This window comes from Gopherus flavomarginatus, chromosome 6, assembly GCF_025201925.1.
Source record: "Gopherus flavomarginatus isolate rGopFla2 chromosome 6, rGopFla2.mat.asm, whole genome shotgun sequence".
NCBI classification, from domain to species: domain Eukaryota; kingdom Metazoa; phylum Chordata; order Testudines; family Testudinidae; genus Gopherus; species Gopherus flavomarginatus.
The window spans coordinates 106,838,269-106,852,419 of record NC_066622.1 but is presented as its reverse complement, the minus strand read 5'-3'; the positions used below and the strand labels follow the sequence as shown (position 1 = coordinate 106,852,419).

General features: G+C 41.9%; 1 protein-coding gene across 1 annotated transcript; it reads left to right on the top strand.

The window, feature by feature from the left end:
• Positions 1-7,648: 7,648 nt before the first annotated feature.
• Positions 7,649-12,346, top strand: PPP1R3C (protein phosphatase 1 regulatory subunit 3C). Its single transcript, XM_050959665.1, has 2 exons — positions 7,649-7,789; positions 9,820-12,346. The coding sequence occupies exons 1-2, from the start codon at positions 7,776-7,778 to the stop codon at positions 10,766-10,768; spliced, it is 963 nt and encodes a 320-aa protein (XP_050815622.1). The 5' UTR covers positions 7,649-7,775; the 3' UTR covers positions 10,769-12,346.
• The last annotated feature ends 1,805 nt before the right edge of the window (positions 12,347-14,151 follow it).

Here is a 14,151-nt window from a genome sequence, read left to right as displayed (position 1 = left end):
AATGTGATCCCTCCCATCCCCCTCTTCTGAGCTTAGCTATCAGTATAATAAACGTGCTGCTTTCTGCCAAACTCTGGTGGGTCATTAGTCCTCCCTAAGCTTACTAGCTGGCCCAATTTCAGGTAACAATAGTCACAGTTCTGGAATCATAGTAGTCCACTGATATTATAATTGGGAATCAGTGGCTTGGTATTTCCAGGTTCTCTTAAGGAATGAGAGTATTCAGTTGTTGCAGTCTTATTGGGCTGATTCCCACACAGAAGTTAGAGTGGAGCAAGAAATTGTTTTTGTGATTTTGAATTTTTTCCCATGTTAGGATTTCAATGATTTCTGCAAAACAATAAGCCGAAAAAAATTCAGATCCAGTAAAAGTGTTTTTGAAATGTTTAATTTTGATTTTGACCTTTTAATTTTTTAAATACTAAATATGAATTAAACCAAAATTTCAAAAAAAGTAAAAAAAAAACCCAAAATTAAAAATCCCAAAACTATTTGTTTAAAAAGTGTTGAAATGAGATGTTTTGACAATTTTGAAACTTTAAGAAAAAAAAAAGTCTAAATCACAAGATTCATCAAACCAAGCCTTTTCCATACACAGTTTAAAAAAACGAGCATTTTACAATGAAAATATTTCAGCAGAAAACTCCTGACTAGCTCTAACAAAAATGCTTTCAGATTCTACAGTAACTAAGGCCTATGCTGTGAGCAGTTGTTCTGGGACTACTGCTGTAGAATATTGTAGCATATTTTGTAAAACTTCCATAAGAACAAATTGACCGTTCACTGAGTATGTGGTAATAATTCATTGACAAGTCCCTTTGGTTATCTTTGACAGAAAAGATCCTCTTGCTCCAAAAGGGTCTAGAGGAAGCTAGGCCTGATTTTGGGATGCGGGGTAGTGGAGTGTGCTTTGGGAAGTTTGGAAAGATGATTAACAGAATGTAGTTATCAGCTTATGTGGGGCGGTAGCAGAGGCAAAGAAATCCCCCAAAGCCACATTAAAAACCTAACATAACCATCAGAGATTTTATATGTTCACTTGTGTGATAGGGTTTTGTAGGGTTCACTTGTGTGATCCAGATTTTACCAAAACAGTCTAGTTTTTGACTTCTGTGTCTGGGTGTTAGGGTTGCCAGGTGCCTGGTTTTCGACCAGAAAGTCCAGTTGAAAAGGGGACCTGGCAACCATATGTCACCCGAACCAAAAGTTCAGTTGCTATGGGGCAAGGGGAGGCACCAGGCCCTGCTCAGCCAGGACCGCCTCCTACCTGGAGGCTGGTTCCTTGAGATGATCTAGCGAGCGATGGAGGGAGGAGAGAGCAATGGGGGCAGGGCCTTGAGGGAAGAGGCGGAGCAGGGACAGCACCTTGGAAGAGGCAGGGCGGGAGGTGTTTCCAGATTACTAGCAATTAGAAAGGTGGCAACCCTATAACGTGTGCACTGAGAGGACAGTGAAGAGAGTGCACTTTCAGTTGGGACTAAATACTTTTATTGAATGTACGGGTTCAGCCATAACTCACTGAGGTTAAACGTCTAAAGGACTAGAAGCTCAGTTAGGAGCCCTAGAAGCTCGAGGTTTATCTGAATTATTATTTGTAATGCAGTAGCACCTGGAGGACCCAGTATTCCAAATTTTTTGACCTAAATACATTCCAAGGGATTAAAAGCAACTGAAATTAGGAGCCCAATCCAACTGTTAGTAAAGTCAAAAATAGTTTTCCAATGATTGCCAGGGATGTTGGATTGGGCCCTAAGAAACCACCAGCCACCTGTGATAGAAGAGAATGGATACGATACAGCAGAATCACCGTTTTCCAGCAGCCTTGGGGGTTTAAGCCCTAATTTGCCATGCTATATCTGTCACATTAACATGCTAGTGGTTCATTTACATATACTAAGTGATGCTGCATGCCTCAATAGTATGCTTGGCAACAGGCAAGTGGATAGAGTTTCCTGGGTGACTCCAATGGTTTTCCTTTTGAGAAATAATTCCTTTCCATTTTGGACCTACATTTGGACTTTTCCTGTTAATTAATAGCTATTACTCCAACATGCACTCTATTAATCTCCCATTGTACAACCAGCAGCAGTGCTTTCAGTGAATGGGAAGCAAATTGGGCATTTACAATTTTTCTCAAACACTCCCCCTGCCCCCAGCTAAAAGGTGGTTGTGGCATGAATATGTTCTGAGAAAATGCAGGCCTTATCTTCACTCAAATGGCTCTGATTAGCTGTCCGAGGCCTCTCAACGCATCTCCCTTCCCTCGTTCTAGAGCTATGGGGCAGAGCAGCATGCCCTGCAGCAACAATCTAAAAGCAATAAAGCCAAATAATGAACCCTGAAAGCTGTCAATTACTTTAGGCTAGTAACACAGGTTAAAGAAAGGAGCTCTTTCATACTACCCCTGCAGCAAAATTACTGGAGACGGAAACAGACAAACCAACCATTAAGCGTCTGTTAGCTGACGTCAAAAATGCAAACATTTATAATCTGCTTCAAATGCTGCTGTTTAAAAACAGAGTTGGTTAGTTCTGAAAGGCTGGAGACAGCAAGAGCTGTGGTGTTACCTGCCTCAAAAGGATTCTTTGTGGAGTTAGAATGATATAATTTTGTCTTTGTCCAGAGGAGCCCAAAGTTGATTTGGAGACTTGTGACAGAGCATGCTTTGTAAACTCACTGAAAAGTTAACCCATGTGCTGCAGGCTTATGGCGAATTAGGCTGGAAACTGTAAGAAAATCTATCATGTACTGCAGGTCAACCTCAGCATAATATATATATTGTGTGTGTTTTAAGGGGCAGAGAAAGTGAAATCTGGTCCGTTTATTTGAAAAGGTGCTCATTAGTTTCAACACCTGACAGTTTGGGGACAGAAGGGTAGGGGTTTACAGTCACATTTGTCTATTTCTATAGAACTGTTTTTCTCTCCCATCTTGTGTGGAAGACCCACACAACCAAATGGATAACTAATTGCCTATGTACAAAGTACTGTCATGTACAAAAATTAAAAAAAAAATTCTCACTAGTCTTTCAGTTACAGTGATCTTAGATAAAAAAATTCAAACAGAAATTTTGAAGTTGATGATGTCTCTTCAAAGTGAAAGATGCCAAATGGAAATCACAGGAAACTAGAGTTCTCTATTTATAAACCAGAACATGAACACTGGCAGTGCTATCTGCCTGGCTACTTTACACCACCCTATTAGTTTGCCTTACTGCAACCTGAAGGGTCTTCTTGTTGGGGTGAAAGAATAACTCAGATTCCATACAGAATCACTGTACTGAGACTGCCAATGGGCAGCAACAGATATTTGTCCACTAGGTACTGATCTGAGATACAAATTTATTTCCAGTGGAAATGCATGATAGTTGTTAAGTGCCAACATAATTCCTGATCCTGTTTAACCTCATTCAGAGAATCCTGTGGATTGGTTAATGCTATCATGAAAGAGGTTAGGGTTGAAGGATCTTCAGGCTCTTACTCAAAAGAAGGAGAGATACTTTGCACCCAAAGGTTCCCAACTTCATGTGAATTCTGCGTTGTTCTCCAGTACTTTCAGTGGCAATTTGGAGAAGTATCATCTGTACTTGAGCAGGAGCTGGGCAGCTGCCTCAGTCATAAGGAAGAATAAGTGAGAGAGAGAGAGAGAGAGCAAAAAAGGGAAGGGGTTGGAAAGTAATAGACTTGGGAGAAGGTCTCCTTGAATACCTATGACTCTGGTGAAAAACAGACTCCATTCCGAAAAGCCTCATTTGTATCATAGATTAGTGCTTCAGAATATCCTTGCCTGTATGACAGGTACCTTCAAATACTGGCAAAAACAAGCAGTCTCCAAGGACCTTAGCTCAGAAATCCAAATCTTATTGCCACATGAATTTTCTAATGTACAAAAACACAATATTGATCATTGTGTGCAACATCTCAACAGAAAGTCAAGTAAATCATAATAATTCCAAACACAGCAGGGCTTTTCCCCGCCCTCCTTTAATTTAGCTTCTCTCTACTTTTAGATGGCTTGTGTCCAAAACAGAGAATCCATCTTTACACCTCCCATCCACATACTGTCATACTTTTATGCATTACTATTTAACAAGCTCTTATACACTCCCTGTTAATGCCTTTCATTCTGCTAGATCACAAACAAAATACAATCAACTAATGTGGTTGGACCAAAAGGCTTATAAAATCTACTGATTCATCATCTTAGGCCCACTTGGTTTTATGTAAGAACTAGGTCCACATGCTACCTATCTGTGGATAAATCTATGAAAGAGTAAAACATACACCCCAACTACCCCATAGGGTTACCAACCCCCCAGGATTGTCCTGGAGTTTCCAGGAATTAAAGATTAATCTTTAATTAAATATTATATCATATGATGAAACCTCCAGGAATAGATCCAACCAAAATTGGCAACCTTAACTGCACCTCTACCCCGATATAACATGGTCCTTGGGAGCCAAAAAATCTCACCACCTTATGGGTGAGACCGTGTTATATTGGGTTTGAGCCAGTACGGCGTACCAGCAAGAGCCGGTAAGCAGTGCTGGATTGGACCGGCTTCCCCAGCAGTGATTTAAAGGGCCCAGGGCTCCCTGCAGTGGCTGGAGCACCAGGCCCTTTAAATCACTGCCGGAGCTCTGGCATCGGGGCTTGGGCGGAGATTTAAAGGGCCTGGGGCTCCCCACAGCGGCTGGAGCCTCTAGCCCTTTAAATCACCGCCTGAGCCCGGCTGCCGGAGCCCTGGCAGGGACTTAAAGGGCCCAGTGCTCCAGCTGCTGTGGGGAGCCCTGGGCCATTTAAATCTCCACCAGATTTAAAGGGCCTGGGGCTCCTTGCAGCGGCCAGAGCCTCGGGCCCTTTAAATCACTGCCCAAGCCCAGATGCCAGACCCCCTGGCAGCTGGGCTCGGGCAGTGATTTTAAGAGCCTGGGGCTCCACACAAATTTGGATATAACGCGGTGAAGCAGCAGGGCTTGGGTGGCACTTTAAAGGGCCCGGGGCTCCCCGCTGCTTTACCGCGTTATATCTGAATTCGTGTTATATCAGGTCGTGTTCTATCGGGGTAGAGGTGTACCACCATTTCCAGGTCACAGATTTCAAGTCACATCTTCTGGTGCGGTGAGAGTCAACATCTTGTGGAGAGACCGAGACTGAGCCAGCAGTGAAATCAATGGACAGCTGGACCGCCTACACTGACTTGTGAAAACCACGGCCTAGCCCACAAGAAGCAGTAACTCCCATACGAATTGCCTTTGGGAAATCTGCACTCTGCAGATGGCAGCATGCTGCAGCCAGTTACGGCTTCCTGGCTATTGCGCACTTGCTGTAGACCCTTGCATGGCACTTGATGATTACCTGTTCTGTTTATTCCCTCTGGGGCACTTGGCACTGGCCTCTGTTGGAAGACAGGATACTGGGCTAGATGGACCTTTGGTCTGACCCAGGCTGGCCATTCTATGTAATCCTGCTGACCTTGGCATAAATCAGTGGTGCCGGCAAGAAGAGCACGTATTAGTAGTGTGACTCCCCTCCTCCCAATGTGTACATAATGGAGAATTTTTTTGCTCCATTTCCCCCCTTTTCCTAGCATAAAGAAAGGAAGCATCTGACTCCTATGTAAAAAAGGTAACTCAAGCACTTTTATAGGTCCTACAGCACACAGACAGAACATAGAACTGTGTGTGAAAATAAAAACTAATTAAATTAAATGTGCAGAAGTACTTTTTCTAACTGGCAAAGAGATGGAGAGAGTCTTACATTGTGTATGGGGATACATATGTTCAGCTACATATAGATTTGTCTCCTGCAACAAATCATGGGCAAGAGCTAGTGCAAAAGTTTATTTTTCACAGTTTAGGCTGGGTATTATTTTTGTTCTAAGTAGGTAAGATCATTCCAGCAGTGACTTAAAAAAATAGCCATGATTAAACAATATCTATTTCGTTTTGAAAACCCATATTACAAATGCAGCATGCTTCCCTTCACTGCTGCTTGGAAACACAGGCCATCTGAAGAATCCATTTTAACCCCCTTACTTGAAAGCCTTTCAGTTTGAAAATCCATTCCACTGAGGCTGTAACCCTGCTGCTGTCTCTTTCTTTGCTCCCCGAATTACAATGAGATGCTAAAACACAGTTTAGACTTAGAATATTGGCAAACAGGCTTCTCCAAGTTTGTTAGTTCCCAGCTATTCACAATAAGGCTCCCCTTGAGCAGAGAAACTGCAGGTGTCTGACTGTCACTAATCAAGGAGTACTCTGCTCAGCTTCTGCACTGAAGCAATCAGTTGCACCTTCCTTCTCACAGCTAAATAAAAAGATTTAAGAGTGAGCTGAAAGTGGTGTGGGAGAAGGGGCAAAGAACTTTAATAATAAGTTATTTCAAATATAACAGTTCAGGAAACAGAGATTTAATGAAGTTCTTCACTCAGCAAGGGGCACGAAGGGAAAAAGAAAAGAGGAACATTTTAGTTCTATAATTATGTGGCCACTTCAATGATGATTCAAGTTTATACTTTAATGCAACCTCAATGAACAAACATCAAAATGGGAATCTCTCAGCACTGTGCCAAAACAAGGGGCAAGGGATATTTGTAACCATATCATTAAGTGCTTCTCATGTGAAAAATTTGTCAGTTTGTCTCTGTATTTTATAATTAAGCCCCCCATCCAATCTTATTCTATTAGCATTGAATGAATGAATAGACTTGATATTTGCCTGGTTTGTTGCTTGGAGAGCAGCTGTTTTCGCCTCTCTGTAAGTTAAATATATTTTAGAAACCAAAGAAGAGTAAACCTAATTGAGAAGCTGGTTTTTACATGATGGGAGAAAACAGCTGCTGGGATAAAAGAGATAAATACAGTGACCCAGGTTTTCTGACACACCTTCTCCCTCCAGTGATACAAAGGCCCCAATCCTGCACTCATGTCTGAGGCCAGTGAGACATCTCATGCGAATAAAATTATTTGTGTGCAATCCTGCAAGGCACTCATGTGGGCAGACTCTTCCATTGGTTTTAATGGGGCTCTGTGCATGTCTGCCTATTCAGATGTCATTGCAGGACTAGGGCTTTGCTTACCAGAGCCTCCATTCCACCCCCAGGCAAAGTTAGAATACTTGTTGAAGTCTTGTAAAGTCAGCAATAGTTATAAATTATACTATTATACTCTGGACTATACTGTTTTATATAACTGATCAAAATATCTTGTTTCCAAATGGTTGACTTTAGTGAATTTTTTCCTGCCAAGATGAAACTAAATTTAAAATACATTTTTCTCATTCAAATTATTAGAATGGAAAGTTACTTTCTTTCTGCAGTTTCCAGTGCTAGTGCTGATTTGAAGGTGACGGATCAGGGATGCAGAGACATCACCTTATCATGACTAACACCGTAAAAATATATTAGTCTCTATCACTAAAACCAGCTGATCCTGAACTCATAGTTTCATGCTTTATTTCTCCTGCGTTAGAAGGCAGTCTCCAGCCAACAAGTCTACCGAGTCAAATGCAGTAACATGAGTATGTAACTACCCTGATTGCTTGGCAGGAGCTAGCTGCTAAGGGATTGGCTGCTCAAAGGCTTTCACGTGAAAAGAGCTGTGTGTAGGAGCAGGCAGCAGACTACGTTCTCTGGTAGTCTGCAAAGAGGAGCTACTGCAGAGGGGCGTTGCTAAGAAAGGGAGGAGATTGTGCAAAGGTTTAATCAAGCTAGAAGCACTTAATTAACGTTTCTTCTCCATGCTCTTCTCTTCTGGCTTAATTTGCTCTATTGAATGAATTGTACAAGGTAAGCCTTCTGTAAGAGTTATCATTGCTGATAGGGACTCATGCTCGTGCTAAAAAGTGCATTGCTGGAGTTTCTGTGGAGCATGGCACACCCCTCTCACAAGCACAGAAGCATTATATGGGTGTTTGCTAGTGCAGATTAACATAGTATTTAAATTGACTTTTGAGTCTATGAACTACCTCAGCTAGTGCATGCATCTGTGTGTGAAATCAGCCATTTTCTAAGAATTTAGAATTTTTTGCTTTTTGGGAGGGATCTGAGACATTAAAATTTATATCATTACTCTTGTCAAGTTTTGTATTACTTAAAATGTTAACATGCATCTGTAATACTAACATTTAATGTCTCCAGAATGGTCTTAAATTCTGACTTTCTGATGTTGTCAGTTTCCTAGTTCTCATGCCTGTTTGTTAATGCCATGTGTATGTGCTCTAAAATTCAAAGAAGTACAAGGAGTTTCTCTCAAAATAGCCATAAGTGAAAGTTATTTTTGAAACTTCAATGTGTATGTTGTTTTGGTTCTGTTTACATAGCTGAATTTATATTGCTTTGGCTTCAGGGGCTAATAGGGCTCTTTTAATTCCCCCCTGCACTTGCCTTAACAGGCAGAATTAAGAGACTCAGTCTGCATAAAAGCCCCCCTTCGCCCCCCCCACCCCAAATATTTTGGCCCTGTTCTGCAGTACCAATGAGAGCACTTAGAAGTAGAAAGCTTTCTTAAAATGATGAAGCAAATATTTGCTTCCTGTGACTCAACAGAATTTCATCTTCATTCAAACTACACCAGTCTTCAAAGATGTATATTACATTTGAAAATCTAATCCACGAATATAGAATATACACAAATGTTTGAACTAGCCATGTCTCTTTATACTGTAATTATGAGTAATCTTTCATCAGTAGAAAGATGACTTATAAAAATTGAATAGAAGCTATGTAGCTTTTATGCAGACCTGTAAGTAGACTTACACATGGATTTAGAGATGCTTTTAGGAAAGTATACCTTTTATTAAGGGCTACTATACTAGATTACTACAATGAAATGAGATGAGGTGAAACATGCTCTTATTGCATAAATTAATCAGCTAAAATCATGATATGGTATGCCTCTAACACCTGCAGCTGGGTGAATTACTCTTGGAGAACAACTTTATCTAGTATTTTGACCATTCGTGTCTGAATTATTCACAAACTGGCTTTACAAATTATTCAGTTTTGTTCAACAAACACTGTGAACATAACAATTATTGCCTATTTGGCACTATGTTAAGATGAGTCCATATAGTGTTATCTCTGCTCCCTGATTGAGGGAACTTGCAGGAATCTATGGGGCTTGGCTTGCAGCCTGTATGACTGAAATAAGATGCATGCAGTGCAGTTGTAGCTGTGTCAGTTCCAGGATATTAGAGACAAAGATGGGTGAGATAATATCTTTTATTCAACCAATTTCTGTTGGTGAGAGAGAAGCTTTCAAGTCTGGAAAATCTGTTCTACTTTGCATTTTTGCTGTGATGTTGGGAGTTCCCTTTTCAGACCTGAAGGAGGGCTCAGTGTGGTTCAAAAGCTTCATTCTCATCAACAGAAGCTGGCCCAATAAAAGAGAGTACCTCGCCCACCTTGTCTCTGAAATGAGATGAGCACTTCCACTAGGGACAGCTAATACATATGCTGGTTTATGAAAATCTTCACCCATATTCCCACGTGAACATTTGTGTGAATCAAAACCTCTTTGCACAGATTTTGTTCATGGAAAAGCAAACAGCTGGGAGAGAATGTGGCTAAATCAAAACAATTCAGAATTTACAAATATGGTTGAATAACTTTTCTTGCTATTCCTCAGCTTCTGTAATTGCAAGTCATTATCATAATATTGGTTGCATTATTTAAGAGTATGTAAAGAGCAAGCCGTGAATAATTAAGATGGTGAATGAAATCAAGTGTGCACAGCTTTTCAAAAGACTCTCTCTTCCCGTATATATTTGATGGAGCAGACAATCTTATAACTTACCATCTTCCTGATCCCATTTCAGAATGATACAGATCTTGGACCCAAGACCTTTGCCCAGTTCCATGATGCCTGTTGATGTGGCCATGAGAATTTGCTTAGCCCATTCACCACCTCTGAAGAGAATTCTCAGCCCTCTTGATGAATATCAAAGAAGAAACTTTGTTAACAGATTCAAGCCTCTCAGATCATGTCTCAATGTGAAACGTGAATCTGAGTGTCGAAACAATGACTGGAACCGCTCCCCAAGCCGAGCCAAGAAGCGAGTCGTGTTTGCGGATTCAAAGGGGCTATCTCTGACTGCAATCCATGTCTTCTCTGAAATCCAGGAGCATCCGGTGTGGGATCTTCAGTATGACTTGTTAGACCTTGAAGACATAACTGCTGGTTTAAAACTACACGAAGAGAAAAATTTGATTCTAGGTTTCCCTCAGCCTTCAGCTGATTACTTAGATTTCCGGAATCACTTGCAGAAGAACTTTGTCTGTCTTGAGAATTGCACCCTCCAAGAAAGGGCTGTGACAGGGACTGTGAAAGTGAAAAACATGAGCTATGAGAAGAAGGTTCAGGTTCGAATTACCTTTGATACGTGGAAAACCTACACTGATGTTGACTGTATCTATATGAACAATGTGTATGGCGATTCTGACAGTGACACCTTCTCATTTGCTATTGAGCTGCCTCCAGCCATTCCCACTCAAGAGAAGATTGAGTTCTGCATTTCTTACCAAAGTGGTGAGCACATCTTCTGGGACAATAACGAGGGTCAGAACTACAAGATTGTCCATGCAGAATGGAAACCTGATGGCGTTCAAGCACCAGCATCTACTAAGAGAGACTGCACAGTTCATAAGATTCCAAGGAAGACACATGAAACAGAATGTGATCAGTTTGGCAGTCCAAGGCTGTCAAATGGCTTCTTTCCTGAGTGGCAAAGCTGGGGTAGGATTGAAAACTCAGCCCCATATTGGTGAATGAACTACTAGCCCATGAGCATTCCTGCTTTCAATAACTAAACAGTGTTAGTCTTCAGCCTCTGCTTCATGTACACTACACCAAAACCTGCTAGAAAGTTTTGCTGACTCTTCTTACAAATCCAAATTCACTAGCACTTTGGGACTTGTTGAGTTTAAGCAATTGATCATCTGAGAACTTCTAAACTTAGCCACATCTTACCCTTAGAGAAAAAGGGGTCCATTTCAAAATGGAAAAACAAGCCCCTCAGTGGGTTACCTACTGTAGAAACAGCATGTCTGTATTAAGCATACGTGACTTTCTTTGCTATTCACTAGCCTTAATCATGGGGTAAGAGACACTTGTGAGGAAGTACAATGTGTGGTGGAGTTTTGGGAAGCTGTCATAATTGTGTGTGGGATGTTATGTGAACAGAGCCACAATTCATTTTGTGCATGGCAGAGTATGTAGTAGAGATTGCTGCCGAGACAGAGGTTTGTCTTAACCCTCTACATGGAAACAAAATGCAAGGTTATGATTCTGTGGTATGAATAAGGAGTATCTTTTTGGGTGGATAACAGAAAAGTCAGAGAAGGGGAAGAGGTAAGATGCACTGTATATTATAGGAAAGCGCAAAAGCTTTTGGAAGCTGGTCTTCCAAAAATCACATGGGAAATTTTTAAGGGGTAAAAATGAATTAAGCAATAAAGAAAGTGCAATTAGCTTAAACTGCAGCCTTTTTGTTCTAACTACTTCATGTATGAAAATAAGTGACAGAGTAATGGTAAATGGTAGGGGTGAACTCTGTAAATATGCTTATGTATATTTAATCTTGTGGGTGGTGCCTATCTTGTATCATAAGCTCAAAGTTCTGCCTTCACTTATACCCATGCAACCCCACTGACTTCACAGGCAGAATTTGGCTCTATGTACGTTTCAGAACTCATGTGCCTTTTAAAAATCCCCCAGATGGCAAAAATCATATCTTGGAAAAAATCATTTACAAGACAGACCATGTAACTTATAAAATGGCCTAATTTATAGGTGAGTTAAATGTGTTGGCTCATCTGCTGATCTGATCTTTCTTATGAATGTTTGTCTTGACTCTTATGGTATCTATCTTGTTCCCCATTGCAGTCAGTAACACTTGAGTCAGAAATAGTTTTCCAAAGCAGTAAATTTGGGCAACTGAGGTCATTCATATTGAAGATGGTGAGGTAACTGCACTTTTTTGAAAGCTAATCTGTTGAAAAGAGCAGGGTTACCACTGGTTTTCTCTAGAAAGAATACTTTTCATAGTTAAATATCTTGCACATAAATAAGAGCAGTTTTCTGTGCTGCTTCTCATACCTCAGTCATTTTCTGTGAAGTCAAAATGTTTGGTGTGTTTTGTTTTTTTTTCCCAACATATTTCAGCAAACCCAGTGTATTTTTGCACTTTGTGCTTTGCATCCTGAGCTATCAAAGTGTAAAGGTAATCTTTTCCCTGTGAGAAAGAAGTGGGAGATATTAAGAATGTATGGGATGCAGCAACTCTAAATATGTACAATACACACACCTGTGTTCACTTGTCTGCTATACTGAGCTGATGTTGACATCAGGGCCGGTGCAAGGAAGTTTCGAGCCCTAAGCGAAACTTCCACCTTGCACCCCCCCCGCTAACCCTGCCCCCCCACTGCAGCTAACTCAGACCACCACTTGGGGAGCCCCCCCCGCCCCCGCAGCAGATCCCCCCACGACAGCTAACCCCTCTTCCCGTCCCCCCATGGCAGCTAACCCTGTCTGGGGAGACCTGCGGAAACTAACCCTGCCTGAGTAGCCTGCCCCAGCTCACCTCAGCTCCGCCTCCTCCACTGAGCACGTCGGCGCTGCTCTAATTCTCCTTCCCGCCCAGGCTTGCAGTGGTGGTTGGAGGAGACTTAGAGCTGGGCCGTGTGTTCAGCGGAGGAGGCAGAGCGGAGGTGAGCTGGGGCAGGGAGCAGCTCCCCTGTGCGGCCCCCCCCTCATTATTGCGAGCAACCCTCTCCTCGTGCCCCCTACCCAGATCACCTCCACCTCCTTGCCTGAGGGGGCTTTTAGGTGCCCCCAACCACTAGGCGCCCTAGGCGGCCGCCTAGTTTGCCTAAATGGTTGCACTGGCCCTGGTTGACATGAAAATGCAAGTCACACTACTCACTCAGATACTGAGGATTGGAGCATTTTTGTAAGGTGAAATTTTAGGTGAAATTAGCCTCTTCCACTACCACCCAAATATTTTTCTACTGTAACTATCACTGTACTATATGAACTGGTCCATTTTAAGAATGTTTTCCTGAGGGATTAGGAAAAAAAAGCACCCTCCTTCACCATCCATTGCCCTGTTTTATGATTTGAGGGCAATTGAGAGTTAATTGTCAGAAAACCTGGATCAGTGTTATGGTCTGGAAGCGAGCACTGCCAGAGTTGGTCAAAAATTTATCCCATTGAAAACTTCAATTTTCAACCTGAATTTAAATGAAAAAGTTAATTCTGAATGAAAGGTCTGGGAAAAACTTCAGTAATATAGTTTGTGTCAAAACAACATTAGACATTACCAAATTGAAACATGTGACTGGGGTGTTTTGAACCAAATCGGAACATGAGCTTGACAGACTGCCTGCCTGAGCTGTTGTCATGTCTCACGGGCCTTGTCTACACTTGGGGGGGATCGCTCTAAGATACGCAAAGATCAACTTACCTCACGTCCTCACGGTGCGGGATCAATGGCCCCAGCTCCCCTGTCAACTGTGCTTCCACCTCTCGCCCTGGTGGAATTCTAGAGTCAACGGGGAGCACGTTCGGGGATTGATTTATCGCATCTCGTCTAGACATGATAAATTGATTACCGACAGATCGATCGTTATCGCCGATCCGGCGGGTAGTGTGGACATAACCTAACAGTGGTAGTTCAGGTGCCTTATACTGCCATTCTCTTTTGTGGGTCAGGCTTCTACAATGGACTACATTTCCCATGATGCACTGTATTAGTGGAACGGATACAGTTCAGGCAAAGGGGGAAGACTATGATCCATCTAGTGTAGCCAGGGAGTCTGATCTGTAGGGGAGAATAGGGACATGAGGCATCTGAACTCTCTCTCCCATACAGCAGCTCAGGTGGGCCTGGATTAATGTCAGATTGAACCAAAAAGGAACATTTGGACTTTGTTTGTCAAAGCAATGTTTTTAATTTGGGATGAGCTGAAATTAAAATTGATTTTGCTAATTACTTCCTCTTGGAAGATCAAGCTTTCCCATGGAAAAATTTCAATTTTGCAGAAGCCCTTCCTCTCGTCTTCTCCCCTCCCTCCCTCAGGTGATCTTCCTGGAAAGGTCCTGACAGCTTCGAGCACTGCAAAAGCATCTTCTAACATTGCAGAATAAGAAG